The sequence below is a fragment of the Crotalus tigris genome, unplaced genomic scaffold (assembly GCF_016545835.1).
Source record: "Crotalus tigris isolate CLP2741 ecotype Arizona unplaced genomic scaffold, ASM1654583v1 scf7180000024310.2302065, whole genome shotgun sequence".
NCBI classification, from domain to species: Eukaryota; Metazoa; Chordata; class Lepidosauria; order Squamata; family Viperidae; genus Crotalus; species Crotalus tigris.
The window spans coordinates 1,274,616-1,296,287 of NW_024100482.1; the positions used below are offsets into that span (position 1 = coordinate 1,274,616).

The following is a 21,672-nucleotide window of genomic DNA, read 5'->3' on the forward strand; positions in this document are numbered from 1 at the left end:
TCCGAAACAATGATATCAATCAATGTGGTAAGTTTTTTTTCATTAGGCTATCCTACCTGGCATATTACTAAACAGCATAAAGGTGGAGAAAATTTCTCCATTTTGCTGCCATCTACTGGCCATCTGGATTTCTGGAGCCCAGGTAGTAAAGTTTCATTTTTAGTAAAATAGTTGAATAGTTGGCTGAATCGCTTGGAAAAATAGTGCTAAAATGACTTTTCTCAAGTATTTAAATCCATTTTAGGTGGAGGGGGGATGCTCTTCCAACAGAAGCACATAGTCATTTTAGTGTGTGTGAAAGAGTGAAGATTTTCATCTGGAAAAAATGGTGCAACCCCTCCCCCCACACACTTACCTTTTCGTACTGGGTGTACCATGTCTGGACTAAAACATCCAGATGACCATTAAAGGGATGTGAAAAGTGAGAGCTTCCCCTTTCTCTCTACTGCCCTCTAGCAATTGCCTGCATTTTTGCAGCATGGATGCAGCAGCCCTACTTCATTCATTCAATTCAGGCATCTTCAAAAGCAATTCCATTGTCATGTAGCCTTCCATACCTTTGGAGAGTTGTGATATGGAGACTACTCAACTGTGAGGGCAAACTAGTCTCTGGACTGTTGTTTGCATGCAGACGTGAAGGATTATTATATTGCAAATTTAAGGTCTGCTTGTTGTCTGTTGGACTTCCTCCAGGTGAAAAGGCCATGGGTCTCCTGTTTAGAGTAGGTCCATTATCCTAAACAAAAGAAGAAATCATGATAAGTTGCCCTTGTCTGTAATAAACCACCCCTTTCAGTAAATGGCAGTTTACCATTAAGTGGTCCACCAACTGCAAACAATATTTACTTAATACTAATGGAGCCCGTAAATTGGGGAATAAAGAATCAGCAAAGAGGATCTGTTTGAGGAGGAAGAAAATAAATGTATTTCACATGTGTAAAACACCTGCTGTACGATGTCTGTTTTAACTTGTGTTGTATCTACGTTAATTGAAATAGATATTCAAGTTAGATCTACCTTTGAGGAAACGTTTTGATCCTAGACAAATAAGAAAAGATAAATGTATGGGTGGGCAGATGTAAACATGGCAGTTTAATGTCTGTAAAAATAATAGTGTTATTGTTTTTTAAGCTCTGTAATCTATTAATGTGAAGTCAAGGGGAGCTTGACTAGGAAACAGTCATTATAGTCTGACATTATGGCAATACAATTAATTCACACTCCTTTTCAATCAGGAAGACTTTTAAAACTATCTCTTTAAACTGCTGTTTGAATCTTAGGATGATTGCCAGCATTTATTACTATATACTAAAATGCATCAATGATTTTATTATTTTAACAGTTAATGTATTTTGGTTTTCATTTTTTTTTTAAAAAAAAATTGCTCTTGTACCTCATCCAAAGGCTGTGAGATTGGGACTTTTTCAAAAACTGCTGTAAAGTGAAATTAAAAAGTATCTGTTAAGACTCATGGGCCAAGGAAAGAATGCACGGTGCTACAGTTATTTGGGGTTTCGTTTTTAGAACAAACATGTATGAGTTTGGTTTTACAAAATAGAATGTCTAGTCCAGTGTTTCTCAACCTTGACAATTTTAAGGCACGTGGACTTCAACTCCCAGAATTCCACAGCCAGCAATGCTGGCTGTGGAATTCTGGGAGTTGAAGTCCACATGCCTTAAAATTGTCAAGGTTGAGAAACACTGGGACTCTAGTCATTTGTTTAAATACACAATCAACAGTGGCTGGCATCAATAGGTGTTTCCCTCCTCTTCTTCCCCTTCTCCTTTGCTGTCTGTTCTCATAACTGTGCTAACCATGAAAGCAAAAGGAATAACGTGAAGAAGCAAAAGCCATTATCTACCTTGCCCGTTTACCTTGGGGAGTGCTAGAAATGGGACTTGGAGGGAAATTCCTAGTGGAAATAACTACAGTAAAATGAATCTTACTTGGAGGACAGAAATAGAGAAATGAGCAAGAAAAACAGCAGTTAACTGGAGAGGATATTTTCTGCTGGAAGAAGTAGACTAAGAACCGTAAGCAGTTTATATAATTCAGCTTTTGGAAATAAATTTATTATTCTTTAGCTAAAGGTCCCAGGAAAGTTAATAAAGCACAAACAACAACAACAAATAGGTGATACTGTAAATAAGATGCCATCATGAAGTTTGGTGTGGTGATTAAGGTACCAGGCTAGCAACCCAGGAGACTATAAATTCCAGTCCTGTTTTAGGCATGAAAACCGGCTAGGTGGCCTTGCACTAGTCACTCTTTCACACCCCAACTTACCTCACAAGGCTGTTGTGGTGAAAAATAGGAGGAGGAAGGAGTATTAGATACGTTGGCTGCCTTGAGTTATTCATAAAAAGATAAACCTGGGATTTAAAAAATCTGTCTGTCTATCTATCTGTCTATCTGTCTATCTATCTATCTATCTATCCATCCATCCATCCATCCATCCATCCATCCATCCATCTATCTATCCTCATAAATCTGTTCAGAATATTTATTTGCTAAGTCCATGTTATAACTTCCCTCACATTCCTCAACTTATGTGAGTTTTCTATGCCTCTTTAATACAATGGGGAAAAAAAAGGTAGGGATGAACACTGATATCTCTTCTCTGAATCCTAACAATAGCCCCCTCATTTTTATACTTAAAATATAACTAATTTTTGTTTTAAATAGCCTGAAGTTTACATAGAGTCTTTATAAAGAAGGACTTCCTCCTTCCGCTATGTATTCAAGATGGAAATTGATTAATATTTATATGTAAGGGTGTAGGTATATACATCTGTTTTGTATAGCATATTTTTGTGTGTGTTATGTATGTGTACACTTTTGAGAGCAAGCAAAAGAATTTCATTTTTACTGTGTGCCAGTGTGCACACAGTAAAAAATGACAATAAAGTTTATCTTATCTTAAATCTTTCCTACAAAACAAAATGTATTCTAAACATGCACTGAATTATTCTTCCAGCAGTAATAATCAGGTAATTAGTATTTTGAAAATTATTCAGAAAAATTGCTCTGGATATTGCACAAGGGTTTCTGATATCCTCTTTCTGCTATTTTATTAAAACAAAACCTGTTTTTTTCTCTTCTTGAGCCTGAAAAGGGTGGTGCTGCTTTAAAAACTAGAACGATCTTTGAAAGTGCTAATGACCTAATGTAAGCAATCCTTAAAGCAATTTGGAAAGGCAATAGAAAGTAGTTACACTCATGTGGAGGCAAAAGTCTAGTCACACAATAATTATAGTCTCCAGGCTTAGAGATTGTAATTTTATGATATGCATAATCAGTGTAAAGATTTTCTGCAAATTACATTTTACAGTTTTTCAAATATTTACCTATGAATAAATGCTACTCTTCTTAAAACTAGCTGTTTTTTTTTAAATAAGATTTCCCTAGAATATGTGTTTGTGCTAGAACTGTTTAGAATTGCAAGTCCTGATTAACTAAGGATCCCTTACTTCCCATTTATTTCTTCTTGATTTCTGGGAATGGATGCTGATTATGAGAATAAATGGCATCAAGCCAGCGTGCCTTTCCAACCCCTCAGCTGGTGCCCAACTATTCCTTTGCATTGCCCAACCCTTGTACAGGAAAAGGAACTGGGAGGGGAACAAACAGAGCTTGCAGAATCAGAAACGCAGCCAGACTTTTTTGGTAACTCCTTGTACCTAGAAAATGATTCTGTGGGCCTGTCACTCAGGCACATCTGCTGAAATAGATTGGGCCATAGTTTGTTCCTTCCCATTAAAGAGAAAGCAGATATGGGATAATCAAGTACCTCACTAGCTCTGTTTCTGGAAGCACGGTCTGCTTCTTCTTATGGAGGAGGAAAGAGGCACTATAATTTTCTTTAGCTGGCTGGAATAATAATAAGAACAAAGGCATACAAAGCCAGAATCGAGAAGACAGCAACAAATAACAAATTCCACTCTGTAAAGAAGCTGAAGAAATAGTGGACTACCTAGTTAGCTGCTGCAAGAAGATTGCACAGACAGACTACAAACAGCAGCATGACAAAGTAGCAACAATGGCACATTGAAATATCAGCACAAATAACATTTGCCTTCAAGCCAGAACTGGTGAATTCACAAAATAAACAAAGTAATAGAAAATGAAGAAATTAAAAGTGCTCTGGAACTCTACAGTTCAAACAGACAAGGACCTTACACATAACACTCCAGATTTAACCATTCTTGATAAGAGGAACAAAAAAGGCTGGATAGTAGATGTGGCAGTGCCTGGAGATAGCAGAAGAGGAGACGGAGCTGGAGAAAAAAACACAAAATCCGAAGAGCTACAAATAGAATTAGAACGACTCTGGCAAAAGAAAGCAAAGATACTACCAATAATAATGGACTCCTTGGGTGCAATCCCAAAAAACTAGGAGCATCACTTTAACACGACTGGCATTGACAAAATTACCATCACTCAACTGCAAAAGGCAACTTTGGAATATCTTACATTCTGTGATGATACCTTTATTTAGCACCATTCAACAAAAACACCTGCCTATCCAAGGACCTTGGGAGGGACTTGATAAGTGAATAAAAACTTTTTTCAGTATCCTGACAGCTTTGAACGATTGCTAAATTAATGGTTCTAAGTCGAGAACTAAACCAGTAGCAAAAATTATCATCACATATGTCTGATACCCCCCCAATCAATATGTTAAGGTTGCAGAGGGAGAAGAATCAGGATAAGGACGCATGTCCAGCATCCTCTCCATGGGAATATTCTTCCTCTCATTGTACAAATGTCAGGGTGAGGCTGTAGTAGGCATTTCTCATTTTCTCTGTCCTTGTCCTTTTCTCTCTGAAAGTCTAAACAGAGCTAAGATGAGGAATGAAAGATATGAAATAAATAAGCAAGCTTGTTTTAACCAATTGCTGTCAGCAATTGGACAGAGGGAGATATAGTTTGATTATTTGTCTTAGAGCAGTGATTCTCAACCTTTCTAATGCTGTGACCCCATAATACAGTTCCCCATGTTGTGGTGACCCCCAAGTGGGTGTGGCCACCAATAAGAGGGAGTAGGACAGCTAGGGAAAAGGGAAAAAAATGGCAGACAGCATGGTTTGGTGATCCCCGTGAAATGGTCATTCAACCCCAAATGGGGTCCCGACCCACAGGTTGAGAATCACTGTCTTAGAGCTATAGTTTTCCAGATTTTTAGTTTTTGCTACTCTAATTAGAAATAGCACATTTTCAAATGTTAAACACACTTTTTAATTTTCCTGACTTTATTGCCCTGTTACACTGAAGGGGAACAGGAATGGTAAGCTGGAAAGATGTGGCAAAAGAAATTGCTTCTTTTTATGGCTAAATGCAAAGTTTTCCTACCTTAAATTAGCACAAGAGAAAATAAATACTTAAAATGTTCAAAACATTAGAACAAGCAAATGGCAATATGCATAAGAAAATATGAGAGAATATTTGATACAGCTCATTGTGCTGAATATTATAAATTTGGTGTACAGTTTTATTCTCTCTGAAGAGAATCTTTTCAGTTTGTTACCGTATTTCCTGCTGAGTCATGTCAACTAGCACACAGGGCCTTTATAACTATAATAGTTTTGCCAGATTCTTAGTTTCTGAAAAGTGATTTAATGTTTCTGAAGTGCACAACCCAATTCAGCATCTTTTATTTCATCTTTTTCTCTTACTGACACAAATATGGCACTTTTGGTGAGCCCTGATAAAGCAAGGGGAGGGATTCATGTAAATGTAGCTGCTTTGTGATTTTTTTAAAAAAATCTTTTTTAATATACATTTTAAAATAGTTCATAAGAGTACTGTAGCTATAACTATAAACAAAATGATAGTGTTCACCACTCTTTTAAAAGTAATAGATTCTAATGGATTTTCTAAGAGAAGGAAATCCATGTTGACAGGATTCACAAAAAATGAGTCCAATTCCAAATTCTGATTGGAACAAAAGAAAAATCTAAAAGGCCAGAAAAATTGAAAAATATTCATTTGTCATTTTTTCCTAGTGTTTGGGAAATTCTATTTTTGTCATTGTTGAACATTACCTTTTCCACATTATTGTATATCAGAAAAGTCAGACTTCTTTTCTTGTTTATATCAATCAAAATAATTCTTGGCAATTTAAATGAACCCTTGCATCAAACATGGCGTTACTGAAACCTTCCTTAGCTTTCTACAAACCAACAAATGTTGGGACCGGGAATAGTTCTTTTCCAAAGCAGTCACAATATGCATATGGCATGTCAGAGAACATTGGGTTCCTATGATTTTTCTTTCCATTAGGAAGAGCCATTCAAGCACTAGTGAAGAAGCAGAATTGTGTCCCACTGTCCCTGATTGTATGCCTAGAGATTCAGACCCCATCTTCCATATATATTATGTAGTTAGTTTCCAACTTCAAGCCATGATAATAGTCTCCTTGGAAAACCTGGACTTTTTCTGCCTCACTCTCAGCAAGAAATTTCTGTTTATCTTGTACCTGGAGTGCAGCTTGCTTTTATAAATTTTATATTATGACTGCTTCCTCTCCAATTAAAAAAAACCTTGCCCAAGCCTGGTGAGCTGAGACACACAAGGATATATATATATTTTTTCTAGAAAAATTATTCTGTTCTGCAGATGGAAAAACTTCTTGGAGCGACTCCAAACAGAACAAATTGGAAGTGCATGGGAAGGAACATACAAAAACCAGGACCAAATGAAAAAGGTTAACATTAACTCAGTCCTAAGCCATTTATTGTCTGAATAATTATCTTTAAGAAAACTTTCACTCATACCATCTTGGCTCAGCTCTGCTTCAAAGGGACTGCTCATCTAATTCACTCTTACCTTCATTTAGACTGATAAGCTCAAGAGATAATTTCTTTGCTCTCTGTCCAGAATAACACAGTGCTTTTAACAACAAAGAAACCCCATCACTCAATAAATAAATTAGTGACCCCACAGTTATTAAATTTCCATCAACTTGATTTAGCCTCTCTAAGGCTTTTAAATCTTACATCTGCACTGCAGCCTTTTCTTAAGACAGTTATTTCATTTGCAGCAGTACTTTTCTTAGTAGCTTTACTCTAATGGTAAACTTTCTGCAAGAGGATGCCCTTCAGATGTGTTATTGCTATTGGCACAGCTGGTTGGAAAATTTGTAAGTTCTCATTTGCCACACATGGCAACAGACCAATATGACCCTAGACCAGGGGCGTCAAACTGCTGGATGCGTCTCCAGGAAACCACGCCAATGGGAATAAGCTCCGATACGTCACACAATGTCATGTGACGTCGCAACTTTGACATGTCTGCCCTAGACCAATACTTTATCAATTTGTCTTAGAAAGTTTTTTCTTAAGGAGAGGATCTTAAAAGGGGCTTAGAAATATTTTGAATGAATGAAAGCATTCATTTAGCCATCCTTGTTGTAAATGGAGGTTATTAAAAACAGGATGATGAGGTCCTCTCATTATCAATTATGATTAAGCTAAGGCCTTCTAAAGACAATGTTAAGAGGAATATCTCCTGCCATAAAAACAATGATAAAAACTATATAAATGATAACAAAATTCAGTTCTTCCAATTGTTCACGGTCAGTTATTAGGAGACCTGTAAATATTACTGCCCTATGGAATTGTCTCTGTGCCTGTGAAATGCACATGGGTTTTGCAGGAGGAGGTGAGCAGATCTATTTCAGAGTCTTCCCAATGTTGGCTATCTTTATTCCATACAGTTCCTCTGTGCCTCATGGAATCAAGAGACATTCCTAAAAAGAAGACAGAGTAAGCATGCAGAGACTAGCATTTTGCTTTGAAGCAGTTTTAGAAATTTGAAGCACAAAAAGAAATGCATAAAATTAACAGATCCAATATTTACACCTTAGCAGTGAGAGGCAGATGTAGAAGAGCAGTAGGGAAGCATGGATATGTTAAAGCAGTGAGACCGACTGCCCAATCTGCAATCCAAAACCCACTTATGTATCGCCGGGTGCCGGGTGGATGTGGCCAATTTGATGGGTGTGGCCAATTGGGTATGTGTCGCCAATTGGGTGGGCATGGTCCATTGGGTGGGTGCGGCTGCAGTGGTAACGGCAGACTGGGTGGGGCTAAAATGTTCATGGGGCTAAAATGTTCAATCAATCAATTCCAACTTTGCGAGATCTTTTTTTTCCATGAGAAGTTGAAATTGATTGATTGAGTGAAACTTTTTTTTTTTGCAGATGGTGGCGGAGGTTTTATAAAACCCAGCTGAAGGCCACAGGTTCGCCACCACGGTGTTAAAGGATTTCTGGGAATAGTCTGAGTGAGCTAATACTATGAGAAGAGGAAGTTTTATAACCTAAAGATCTGAGAAGAGGAAGCAGGGGAAAGATGAGTAATTTTGCTTGGTGCAGGAGGAAGTAGTTGGATTACTGCTAGGAAAGAGCAACAGGTGGGGTCTGGCAGTTCTTGAGAATGATCTTGAAAAAGGAAGACCAAGCCTGTGGTGAGAAAAATACCATGCTATGGGTGATCCAGAGTGAGGGAGTAAAAAAAGAAAAGAAAAGAAAAACACAATAGTTCTAAGGAATCTTAAATAAGGTAGCTTTTAGCCTTAGAAACTTATTCTGTGTCTCCTTATTTTTTGTTGGCCCAAGAAACCGGTTTGATTTTGTTATCCCAAGGCTTGGATTCAACTGTGCCTTGCATTTAGAAATTTGAATTTGTCTTTTAGGTTCTTTCTATGATTGGTTGCACTTACTACAGTGGGTAATTTTTTTTTTTTTTTTTTTTTATTAAAAGTTTTATAAATTTTACAAAAAAAAACAAGAACAATACAGAACAAAAAACAACATATACAAAAGAAAAAAAAATTAAACAATACATATAAAAAAAACCCCCACCCCACACCCCTCCCAAAAACCCTCCCTTCCCCCCCCCTGAGCTTCCCAGAGCAGAATATAGGCTTAAGAAATAATAATAATAAAAAAAAAAAAAAAAAAAAAATAAAAATTAAATTAAAAACTTTATATTTATATATATAAAAAAGATATCTATAATATATATAAAAATAAAACTTATGAAAAAGCTATATAATATTTTTGTATACCCAATCTAAATTGTATAAATTTTATCCATTTGTCCCAGATAGCAAAAAACTTCTCTTGCGTTTGTTGCTTTAAGAAAGCCGAAATCTTTGCCATTTCTGCCAGATAAGCTACTTTAAAAAACCATTCCTGCAATGTAGGCAAAGATTCCTTCTTCCAATATTGTCCAATTAACAGCCTCGCGGCTGTGATCAAGTTTAACATCAATACAACCTCCTTTGTATCACAATCTGTAACAATACCTAACAAAAATAATTGCGGAGTAAATTTTACCCTCCTTCTAAAAATTCTCTGGATATTCCACCATATTTTGATCCAAAATGCTTTTATCTCTCTACATGACCACCAAATATGATAATAGGAAGCCTCCTTATAACCACATCTCCAACATTTAGGTTGCACGTCAGGGTACATGTAAGACATTTTTTGTGGATCAAGGTGCCATCTATAAAACATTTTATAAAAATTCTCCCTTAGATTCTGTGCTTGAGTAAATTTGACATTTCTCACCCAAATAGTTTCCCAGGTGTCCAATGAAACTGGCTCACCAAAGTTCTGCGCCCATCTAATCATACAATCTTTAATTAGTTCCGTTTCTGAGTCCAATTCAACTAAAACCCCATAAATTCTCTTAATGTGGGTTTGTCTTTGATCCTTCAGTTGCTTAATAAGATTTTCATCTTCTCTAAGAAAACCCACCTTACAATCCATCTTCCATCTATCTAGTAGTTGCCTATATTGGAACCAAGAATAAGTAAAATTTTCTTGTGCTAATTCTTCCCGTGATTTTAATTGCCAGTTTTGTCCATCCCATTTAAGTAACTGTCTGTAAGACACCATATCCATTTTAACCCCTCTTTTTATTCCTTCTATCGCATGCCAAGGTATAGCCCATAATGGTACTTTAAAATCACTTTTATAATATTTTCTCCAAATCCTAAGTAAAGAAATTCTTAAAATATGAGATTTAAAAGCCCAATCTATTTTTTTATTAAATATTAAATAGGCATGCCACCCATAAAGTAAATCCCATCCCTCTAGATAAAGTATCTCAGAATTTGTCAAATTTACCCAGTCACTAATTAATGTTAAAACCACCGCATCATAATATAATTTCAAATTTGGTACCTTGAGTCCGCCCCTCTCACGGAAGTCTTGCATAATTTTGAACTTAACCCTTGGTTTTTTCCCTGCCCAAATAAATTTATTGAGACCCTTCTGCCACTCATTTAAATTAATCTCATTTTTCAAAATTGGTAACATTTGAAACAAAAAAAGAAACTTGGGTAGAATATTCATTTTTATCACTGCAATTCTTCCCATGAGGGATAATTGCAGCTTTTCCCAATTCTTCAAGTCTTTCTGTACCCCGACCCACAACCTTTCATAATTATTTTTAAATAGTTTTGCATTAGAAACAGACAGCATCACCCCCAAATATTTTACCTTATTAACAATCTCAAAACCCGTCGAGTTAACCAAAATCTGCTTCTCCTGACTCGACAAATTTTTAGGTAAAATTTTAGTCTTATTTACATTAATCTTAAAACCCGAGACCAAACCATAATGGTGAATCAACTGTAATAAGTTTACTACAGAATAATCAGGTTGCGACAAAGTAACAACCAAGTCATCCGCAAAAGCTCTCAACTTATATTCTTTTTTATTAACATATATTCCTTTAATTTCCTGAGACTCTCGAATTTTAATCAATAATATTTCCAATGTTAAAACAAACAACAATGGCGATAAAGGACACCCCTGTCTAGTACCTTTCTCTATTGTGAAAACCTCCGACAAACCTCCATTAACAATAAGTTGTGCTGTTTGTTTTTGATATATTACCTTAAGGGCTTGTAATATGTTTTCACCAAAATTCATTTCTTCCATTACTCTTAGCATAAAATGCCAATTCAGTTGGTCAAATGCTTTTTCAGCATCTAAAAATATGAGCCCTGCAGGAACTTGGTTGTTCTTATCTAAGTATTCTAATAAGTTAATAATTTGTCTAACATTGTTTTTCATATACCTTCCTGTTATAAACCCTGATTGATCTTTATGCACAAGATGATGCACCACCCTCATAAGCCTATTTACCAAAATTTTTACAAATATCTTATAATCCACGTTTAAAAGAGATATAGGCCTATAGTTTTTTGGTAAAGTAAGATCTTGATCCTCCTTTGGAATCAATGATATAAAAGCACTACGCCATGAAGGAGGAATCTCTAAACCCTGTAAGATACCATTAAAAAGATCATTTAATGGTTGAATCATCTCCTCCATTAAAGCTTTATAATAAACAGCTGTTAACCCATCCGTACCCGGTGCTTTCCCTAATTTCAATTGTTGAATTGCTGAGGCGATTTCCTCCTTAGTAATTAAACCATTAATTTCATATTTCTGATCCTCAGTCAGTTTAGGAAAACTTGCCTCAGCTAAATATTTATTTATATCTAACAGTTGTACATTAGTAGATTTGTATAGGTTTTGATAATAATCCAAAAAAGATTTTTTAATTAATTCCTTCTGAGAAACTAGTTTACCCTTATAATTTATTTTCTCTATTATTCTCAGTCTCTGTTTCTTTCTTAATTGATAAGCCAACCATCTCCCCGGCTTATTAGCATTACAAAATGTATTTTGTTTCATAAATAATAAATTGGTTGCAGCTTGATCTGCTATCAACATATTAAATTGTGACCTTAATAACTTTACAGATTCTTTAGTACTTTCATCAGAAGGATTTAGAATCAAAGCCCTTTCTTTTAGTTTAATTTCATCTTCAAGTTCTCTACGTTTCTGAGTCTGATTTCGCTTATAAAAATTATTCATTTTTATCAAAACACCGCGCATAAATGCTTTACCTGCATCCCATACCATTGACATTGAAGTCCCCTTATACATATTCAAAGCAAAATAGTCCTTTAAACACTCCTTTAGTTTTTGAACATTCTTCTCTTGTCTAAACAAATTTTCATTAACTCTCCAGGATCTTCTTTCCTCTTTCTCTTGAATCAACTCCATCCAAACTGGACTATGATCCGTCAGTGATCTAGGAAAAATCTTTACATTCTTTACTTTATTATACAAATCCGTGGTAATCAAGAAAAAGTCAATTCTTGAAAAAGATTGGTGTCTGTCAGAAAAAAAAGTAAAGTCTCTCTCCTCTTGATTACGTTCCCGCCAATAGTCCCTTAATTCCCAGTCTTCTTTCATATCAAAAAAGGCTTTAGGTAGCCTTGCTTGTTTAAGAAAAGGAGAGGAACCTTTCTTATCCCTTTGTGTATCTAAGACACCATTCCAATCACCCATTAATACCACCGATCTATAATCAAGCAAAGTTATTTTTTGGTGTAACTGTTTATAAAATTGTTCCTGTTGTTGATTTGGAGCATAAAGTCCAACTATAAGTACTTTCTTACCATAAATACCAAGTTCAATCATCACATATCTCCCCTGGGGATCTGATTCTACCAGACAAGCTGGCAGGTTTTGTTTGACATATATAACAACTCCCCCTTTCTTCCCAGGTGCAGGAGATATAAAATGAGATCCCAAACGAGCATTAACTAAATATTTCTGATCTTTAAGTAGAATATGAGTTTCCTGTAAACAAATAACATCATTGGTATGTTGTTTCAAATAATAAAAGATTTTTTTCCGTTTCTGAGGAGAATTCAATCCATTAACATTCCAGGTCAAAAACTTTGCCATCTCCCTTGGCACGCAGCCTGGAGAAGACACCATCAAACTCTGACAGAGCTGCGTGTGTTGCATAACTCTTGGGTCTTGCTCCTCCCACCGGCGGTGATGCACTTCCAGGAGAATTCTCTTTGGGCTCTTTTTTACGTTGCTCTTTCTCTTTACGCTTATAAGCTGCACGAGTCATCCTCTGCTCTTTAGCCTCCGTTTGGCGTTGCTTTGCCACTTCTATCATCCCTGCGGAAACCAAATCTAGTGCCTCAGATTGCTGCTCAGGTTCCTTAGCACTCAAAGATTTCCGACCAGATGAAGTTGAGCCTGCACTCAGGACCGAAGTATAGAAATCTCTAGCTTTGTCAACTGTGTTCAATCTGTAACGTGTCCCAGCATGGCTCAAAACGATACCCATCGGAATTTCCCATCTGAATGGCATCGATCTAGCTTTAAGCTCATTGGTTAAAAAAGCAAAGTCTTTCCTACTTCTTAAAATTTTAGATGGGATTTCCTTTAGAATGATGACATCTTGGGCGGCAATCTGAAATCTTTTGTTGTAAAAAGCTTGTATAATCTCATTCCGCAGGGACTTCTTTGTAAAGTAAATCACCACATCTCTGGGCAAATTCTTCTGCTTAGCAATCCAGGAGTTGAGTCTATAAATTTTTTCTACTTCTCTCTGTAATTCTCCTTTATCCATATCCAAAGCCAGCGCCAGATCACTAAGAACCAGCTCCATCAAATCTTGATTCATATCTTCCTTGAGGCCTCTAATCCTCAGAGCATACTCCATTTGTCTGTATTGAAACATCAAAATATCTTCTTGTGAGGAGTCCACCTTCCTTTCCACGTCTTGAATTTTGTCATCTAAAGAGTCAACTTTGTCTTCCACTTCCTCAAGCCTTGCATCGAGCTTAACCACCACAGTAGCCAAACCTGAAACAGCTGCCAGTATATCTTGTCGTAATTCATTATTATTTTCTTGCAATTTAGACTTTATCCCCGTTATCTCTTCTTTGAGATCAGATTTAATTTCTGATTTAATCTGTGAAACAAATTGAGTCATTTCCTCTCTCATTTGAACTACAATCTCTCCCATTATGCCTCTAACCTCTTGCACTGAAAGTCCAGGTAGAGGAGGGGAGGGTGGTGGCTGAGCCGGTGGTGCATGTTTAGATTGTTGTTGTAGCTGTGCAGTGGAAGTTATAGGAGAAGAAATAACCTTGGGTACTGAGGAAGGCTGCTGCCTCTTTGAAGCCATTTTAAAAAGCACAATTGTCACTTCCCTTTCCCCTCCAGCCAAAAAGGGAGGAGGAAAAAAAGAAAAAAAGAATTTTTAAAAAGAGACAAACTATAATCATTAAAAGTCCAGAATAAATCCCAAGAATAAGTAATAAAAGAGCAAACAATTCAAAAAAAAAATTCTAAGCCAAAAGCAAAAGCAAAAGCAAAAAACAATCCTTAAAAAGGGAAAGTAAAACAAAAGAGAAAGGAAAAAAAAACTCCGACACTTTCAAAACGCCATCTTAAGTCCTTTCACTAGTATAACAAAGAAAAGGAGGAAAAATAGTAAAAATCAAAAGATAAAAAAATAAACACCTAAAATATAAGAAAAAGTCCTTTAAACTGCTCCGTCCGTTTAAAAATTACTCACCAAAATGCTGTAAACACGGAGATAGAAGCGGCGGTTTCTTTTGCTTCCAAGGAAGCAAAAACAGCTGGGAGGCGGAGATCAGCAAGAGCTCCGAGGGAACACTCCTTTCACCCCCTCTAGAAATAAATCCAGAGGGGGTTCAGGGGTTCTACCTCTACTCTTGCGTTCTCTATCCCTTCCCTTTGCCCGGGAAGGGATTTCCGAGCCGCGGGCCAGCTGATGCGCGCTGCGCTCCGCGGCTCTGACACTTCCCCAGCTGGACGGCTAAAAGCTAGCCGCCATCGCCGTCGCCTCCCACCGGAAGCTCTCAGTGGGTAATTTTTAATACTACTCATATTTCCCCAACATTCCAAATGTGTCCAAAACTCTGAAAAATCAAGTATTAAAAGAACTAAATGTGCTGCTATAAACTGCAGAATCATGTATCATTGTTTTTGTTTTTTTGAGCTGCCCTTCTACAAAGTTATGTAGACTTCAGTTCCTAGAATTTCCCAGATAGCACTGTTGGTGCTGGAAATTGTAGGACTTGAAATGTTTGTATCTAAAGCATGATAAGGTTTTTCTATTACATCACACAGATATAATAACTATTATGTGATTTTTTTATGTATTAAATAAAATACCAGTAGCAGTTATGTTTCATTGCTAGGTAGCTAGAGGGCTAGAGGCTACTCTGCATACCTCACTGTTGTTTCATCATTGTTACATGTGTCAATTGTCTTCAGAACTACAATGGAAAGAAAGCACAAAGAAGCTGACAATGTTTATGGGACCATAAAATTGCTCCATGGTATTAAAATGTATGTGAACAGATGTGCTGGTTTCCCAAAGCTAATTATGCCAGAAGAATTACACCAAAATGGAAACACGGTTTTAAAAGTAGTGTACAAGTTTTTTATGTCCTTCTGGAATGAGTAATTGTTTGCTAAAAGTTTTCTTCCTAGATGGATGTGATAAATTATAGTAGCCAGAGCAGCTCTGACTTCAGCACTTGTGGTCCTACAGAAAAGATGTTCCACTAGAGAAAGGAGCACATCCGTCATGGAAATGGAACATCATGGTAATAGAACTCGCTTCATTTTTTGAGGGATTTCCAAATGAAGCTCTTCATTCTAATCTGATCTGGCCTTCTGATTTCATGGGAAGGATTATTAAAAGATCACAACAAACAAAGCACACTACCTCTGACTACTTGGTATGAGATGTACTGTCTATACCTAATATTCAAAATTGTCTCTGATAAGAGATTGTGTAATCAAGCTGTGCAGCACTTTAGATTCAATTTCCAAAAGGTATTTCTGAGCAAATAGGAACTCAACATTGGTCTACAACACCTTAAAGCAGCCATGCCCCTTAAAACAGTCTGATCTCAGGAAATGGCTCTCATGTACCCCAAAACACCTTTTAGGAAATCAGATCCAAATCCCTAGTGTACATATTGTAATAGTAGTAGTAGATTAGTTGTATAACTGCCAATAGGTAAATCATTATATCAAAAGCTGAGTTAAGTGTTATCCCTGCAGAGATGTTTTACTTGCATGATGAATTCAAAGCTATTGGATTTCCCTCTAAGACACCCTTTCATTAAGATATCAATTCTGTAAGCTTTATGTGTTCAGCAGCATCTTGCTTGGTAAGTTTCCAAAAGTGGGGGATGAGATCACACAACTGCTTTCCCTCGTTCCTGTTTGAGCTGAAAAAGGATTATTGCTGTACAAATGTAAATCCTTTTCTCCTAGAATTGGTAACATAATCTGCCATATTACAAAAAATATCAGAGGACAAAAAAGAATGATAAAACATGAATAAATGGGATGCTTAAAAAGATTTAACAACAGGAATAAATGGGAAGAGCATATTATGAGCTTTTTCCTGCAAATCTGGTTACTGTACTTTTGCCTGTAAAAGCTAGTAAAACTTTTGTTCTAACTTCCATAGATTTGGGATCAGCAAATTAAATATTTAATTTTGCAGAAACAATTTGTAAAGGACAAGAAGATATTTCTTTGGACATCTGGAAGGTAATTATGTGCACATTTATGAGCAAATGGGTCCTATATAAACAGGACAGCAAAGCATCTGTGCCAAGAAAAGAAATTTCCAATCGCTAACTTCAAGTTATTCTAATGTTCTGTCTTCATCCAGTTTCCCCAAGTAGACAATCTGTTGTGTGTATACTAATTTCAGCATCAATTTCTCAGCTGTATATGCCAGTTTAAGTATTGTTACATTGACATTTACTAATCCAGAGATTAGTTCACACAAATTTGTCTGTCTGTCTGTCTGTCTGCCTGCCTGCCTGTCAGTCATATTTCTAAACAGCCCATCTCCCTCAAAGAGGGGCTCTTATACGACCTATATATGAATAATGTTTTATTGTTAGGAAATAAAACAATCTCTTTAGGAGACTTAACAATTTATAAGAATAAATATTCTTTATCTATATTCTATCCTTTATCTAGATACCTGAGAAATGTTTCAGTAGGTTTTATTCTTCAGTGTTGTATATATTCACTGGACAAGGCTTCAATTTGGAACTTTGTGAACAGGATGACTGACTGAAAGTAAGTGGGGAAATAAGATAATATTCCTCCAGCGTTTCTATTTAACTCTGAAAATCTGCCTAGGGGATCCTACAGTATAAACAAGGGCTACCAGGGAAAGTAAAAATGAAAAATTAACAATAGCCCTTTGTATACAGGAAAAAGAGCCTTTTCAGTCACAGATTAGAAATTCTTCAGATAACCACATGCATCTCTAAAAAAACAGCAGCCAAAATTATTGCAGAACCACTGTCAAGTTCAAACATTGATCTTTCCTGATTAGTATTATTATTTGCATTTCAGGATAATTGAGGCATTTTGCAAAGCTTAGAATATCAAGCCTAATGTATATTCAAAATAACTTTGAACAGATGATCATTGAAATATGAAATAACTAGAAAAGAAGGTTGGTTACAGTCATTTTATTTCACCTCAAGAATATTCTTCATTTGAAAACATTTTATAGCAGGGGTCCTGAACCTGTGGCCCATGGCCTATTGGCCACTTGGCCGTGTGAGTGGCTGGCGGGTGTGTGCATGCACTGCCCAACTCGCATAAGCATCACTGCAAGCATCACGGCCCCACTTGTGTGAGCATTATGGGCGTTTGCGACCCCACTCATGTGAGCATTCACAGCCCCACGTGCAAGCACTCATGTCACCACGAGCGTCATGGGCGCTCGCAACCTCACTCGCGCTCGCAATGGGTATTTGTGTGCGCACACGCTCATGCGCATGCATTCACCATCACCCACAAAACCATCCCTTCTTTCCCCCCCTCCTCCTACTCTGGGCTGCCAACCCCAACAGGTTGGAGAACTCTGCTTTACAGCGACAATCTATTTCATTCTTAAACCCCCCAAAAAAACTCCCCACCCCAATAGGCTGATAAAATGTATTCAAAGTTGTCTCATAAGCATTAGCTTTTTTAAAGATTTCCTAGCAAATGATTCAGATTCAACTCTACAATTGATGCTGTTATTCTCCATTAATCTGCTACACTCATATATAACACGGGTTACCCTATGGGCTAATTTGTAGAGATTTGAGAATGTTAGAAGAGTAACATATAATCTGGTTCCTACCACATTCAGAAACATACAGTATATCCAGGAGGGCATTTTAATGAAGCATTTAGAGCTTTACAGTTGCCTTAGATTAAACTAGCTGAATGACACAAATATATTTTAAACAATTCCTAGAATTTTTAATCAACATGTGAAAGCTAATCTTTAAGAAAAGAATGTGTACCAAGTAAACCAATTTTAATGTTAACATCCATGCAAGGGAGAAAATATGAAATCTGAAAAGAATGTAAAAAGAAGTAAACCATCCTCTTTTGATGTTTTGCAAACAGAATGTTTATTATGTTTTATAGTTTTATTATAGTGAATCAACATAAATATAAAACACACACAGTAGTAAAGTTTAAAAATTTCTGACATACAGAACATTAAATTCAAAGACATCTGCCTAAAGGGAAATCTTTGGGATTTAAAGAATTTAAGTCAAACATTTGCATATAAATCTTTTCTTGGAAATCAGAAATACTTTCTCATTTATTTTTTATAATTATATCTTCTAGTAGATTTTGGAGGGTGCCAGGAATATATCTGTTTGTTTTCCCCATTCATGGGGGTTTATACATAGGGTACTTTTTCTTAAAACTGCACTTTATTACCTTGCCAGAGATTTATCTGTATCAGTGAAGATATAACTTCAGTGAGCAAAATAATCTTTTGAAATTAATGCTATGTTATTCTCTGTTGCTGTTTTAGATCTCCTGCAACCATTGTTTGTGACATTTTTTCAATTATAGAATTATTTTCAACAACTAAAAAACTAGAATGCTAAAATATTCCAAATACCCCCTTAAAAATGTTTTAGCAGAATCGTCCTCAAACTGCAGAACGAAAGATCATACAAATCAGTCTCCATTTTGCAATAAATGTATATAAACAATGTGAGTTAAATTCTGGATGACATACTTGAATGGGGACATTGGGATTTCCTTGTTTAGACTGCCATGAAATTTATGGTGTACATTTTTTTTCAGTGACCTGTGAAATCTACCATACAAGCATATGCATTTTTCATCAGATAACTTATCATAAAAGAAAAGGTGCTTCTGCAAAATTGCATATTTGTAAGTTTAAATGGTAATTTTAGTTTAAATGGTAATTTTAGCATGAAACTCATTTGAAATGACTGCCCATGTGATAAATCTCTCTACTGATGTTTGATGTTTAATGAAAATAATGTATTTATTTTTTCAAAGCTATACAATTAATAGTTTGTTTATTAACTTATATTATCACCAGCTCTTTTCAAACTTATGTCAAAATTGCTATTGGAAAAAAACAAATTATTTATTTTGATAATTAATGTCAAAATGCAGTAGATATGGGAACAGTTGAGCACATTTCAAATTCATCTGTGTTAACTTGTGACAAAGTTATTAAGATGTAAATTGTTACCAGGCACCTGGTTTAGAATGCAGATGCAGTTGAGTGAATTCAACTCCAACATAGGCATGTACAACACTACATACTATTGCCTGCATATGCTGAGATGATCAGGATAGTTTAACATATGTATTTGTCATAATTGTGAAATTATAAGCCAGTAATGGCGAACCTTTTAGAGACCAAGTGCCCAAACTGCAACCCAAAACCCACTTATGCATCGTCAGGTGCTGGGTGGGTGTGGCCCATTGGGTGGGCGTGGCTGCGGTGGTAACAGCAGACTGGGTGGGACTAAAAAGTTCAATCAATCAATTCCAACTTTGTGAGATCTTTTTTTTCCATGAGAAGTTGAAATTGACTGATTGATTGAACCTTTTTTTTTTTTGCACATGGTGGAGGCCTAAAGCAAAAAGGTTTTATAAAACCCAGCTGAAGGCCTAGGACTGGGGTGACGTGCGTGCCCAAAGAGAGGGCTCTGAGTGCCGCCTCTGGCACCCATGCCATAGGTTCACCACCACTGTTATAGGCCATGCAAAATATGAACTGGGAAAAGATATAAAGTATCCCAGCATGGTATGTATGACAAATCAGTGATATTTTGGACATTCATGTAATTAAAAAAACAACAACAGAAATTGCTGTCTCTACCTCCATGAAACATTTCTACTCCATTGTCACACTTTCAAGGAACTTTGAAAACTGACCCCCAGCTTACCCAGAGTTCCCTATTGACCAAATATAAATCTTTGTTTCTTGAATAATTGTAATAAATAACAAACTATATCGAACAATCATTCATACTTAATGCTAGTTCATAATGTTAGTTCTACTTCTCTGTGTTCATTTTGTTTAAAACTCTTATGTGGCAAAACCATAAGAATTTAGCAGCAAGAATACTTTGGTCATGGTTTTCCACTATGAAAATAAGCTCCAGCAAACCTCTGTATAAAATGCGTCTTTCATTCTTTCCTTTTGCAAACCAAAGGAATCCTGGAAGCATCTGTTTCTGGCTGTAAGCTACATATAATTCAAAACAAGGGAATCTAAGATTTGCTTGTGGTTCCAAAATAAGTTATCATCAAAATAATCATACTATATCTTAATCAGTTTCAAAAAAAAGTACATTTCTCCAAAACTGCTTTACTTGATTTTGATTTTGCATGTGTGAATTAATTCACAATAGCTTGGCATTTTGTGCGCAAAGAGACTGCAGTTGGATATGATGGGAAATTGTAGTCTATTTTAAAGCCAAAAATAAATACTTGTCTCAAGCGAATAAGTGGAGAGAGAGGTGAGGGTGAGCCTAAAGCTTACTGCAACATTATTTCCTGTTTCATGCAAATGTTATCTTTTAATCTCAGATGGAGACATGAAAATCTGGTGATTAATCGTTAGCATACTGGAAGTGAAGTCTTTCCGTACAGCTCTCTGGACCAAAATGTTTCGTAACTTTCAAGAATGCTCTCCATTTTGTATAATTCATATTGCCAAGGTTAATCTCATCTGAACTATTTGGGGAAGCCTGCTTCAGGATTTGCCTGATAAGGCTGGTTCTATAACTTAATGTTCTAAACAGATGATCATGTTATGTATGGCGAAGATAAATGGAATGTCTATTACCATGGAAACACTCTTCCAAACAAATCAATTGCACCCACTCATTTTTTTAATGTATTCCAATTTTTTGGATCTCAGGTGTGCTTTTTTCAGATGTAAACTTCCATAAGCAACATCTTAAAATGGAGCAACTTCTTTCATGTAGAAGTTGTGGGTGGCTGAAGAAGGAAAGCTGGCACATTTTCAAACAACGGGAAGACAGTTTGCAGAGTTTATTTAAGTTCACATTTAAACTGCTAAAATCCTTTCTTTGAAGGATGTTGCTCTTCCAGCTGATCCATACTATTTGGTCCAACAAAAGATATCATTTAATACATGGGGCTCTTATCACTAAAAAGGGATTAATTCCCTTTCTGTTCCCATGTCAAAGTTCCAGTTCTGCTTTCAACTCCAGATACACATAATGAAGTTTTCTCAATAATGATACAGAGACTTTTTCTTCTGAAATACATCCGAAGATGCTAACATATTTCTGTATCTATAGTCAAGATCAAATGGAAAGAGTACACGACAATGTCTTCCCTTTGATAAAGTAGTAATTCTTTTCTTCTCCTGATAGTCAGCCAATATTCATTTTTTGTACTACTTATAACAGCTCTTTCGGTTGTCCTTTGCTCAGCACTT

General features: G+C 36.2%; 1 protein-coding gene across 1 annotated transcript in view; it reads right to left on the reverse strand.

Annotated features, from left to right (window-relative positions):
* PDLIM4 (PDZ and LIM domain 4) overlaps nucleotides 1-21,672 on the reverse strand; it is a 79,686-nt gene that overhangs the window by 6,624 nt on the left and 51,390 nt on the right. Inside the window, exon 4 of the mRNA XM_039324945.1 lies at nucleotides 558-736. Within this exon, the coding sequence (XP_039180879.1) occupies nucleotides 558-736 (179 nt within the window). The remainder of the gene's footprint in view (nucleotides 1-557; nucleotides 737-21,672) is intronic.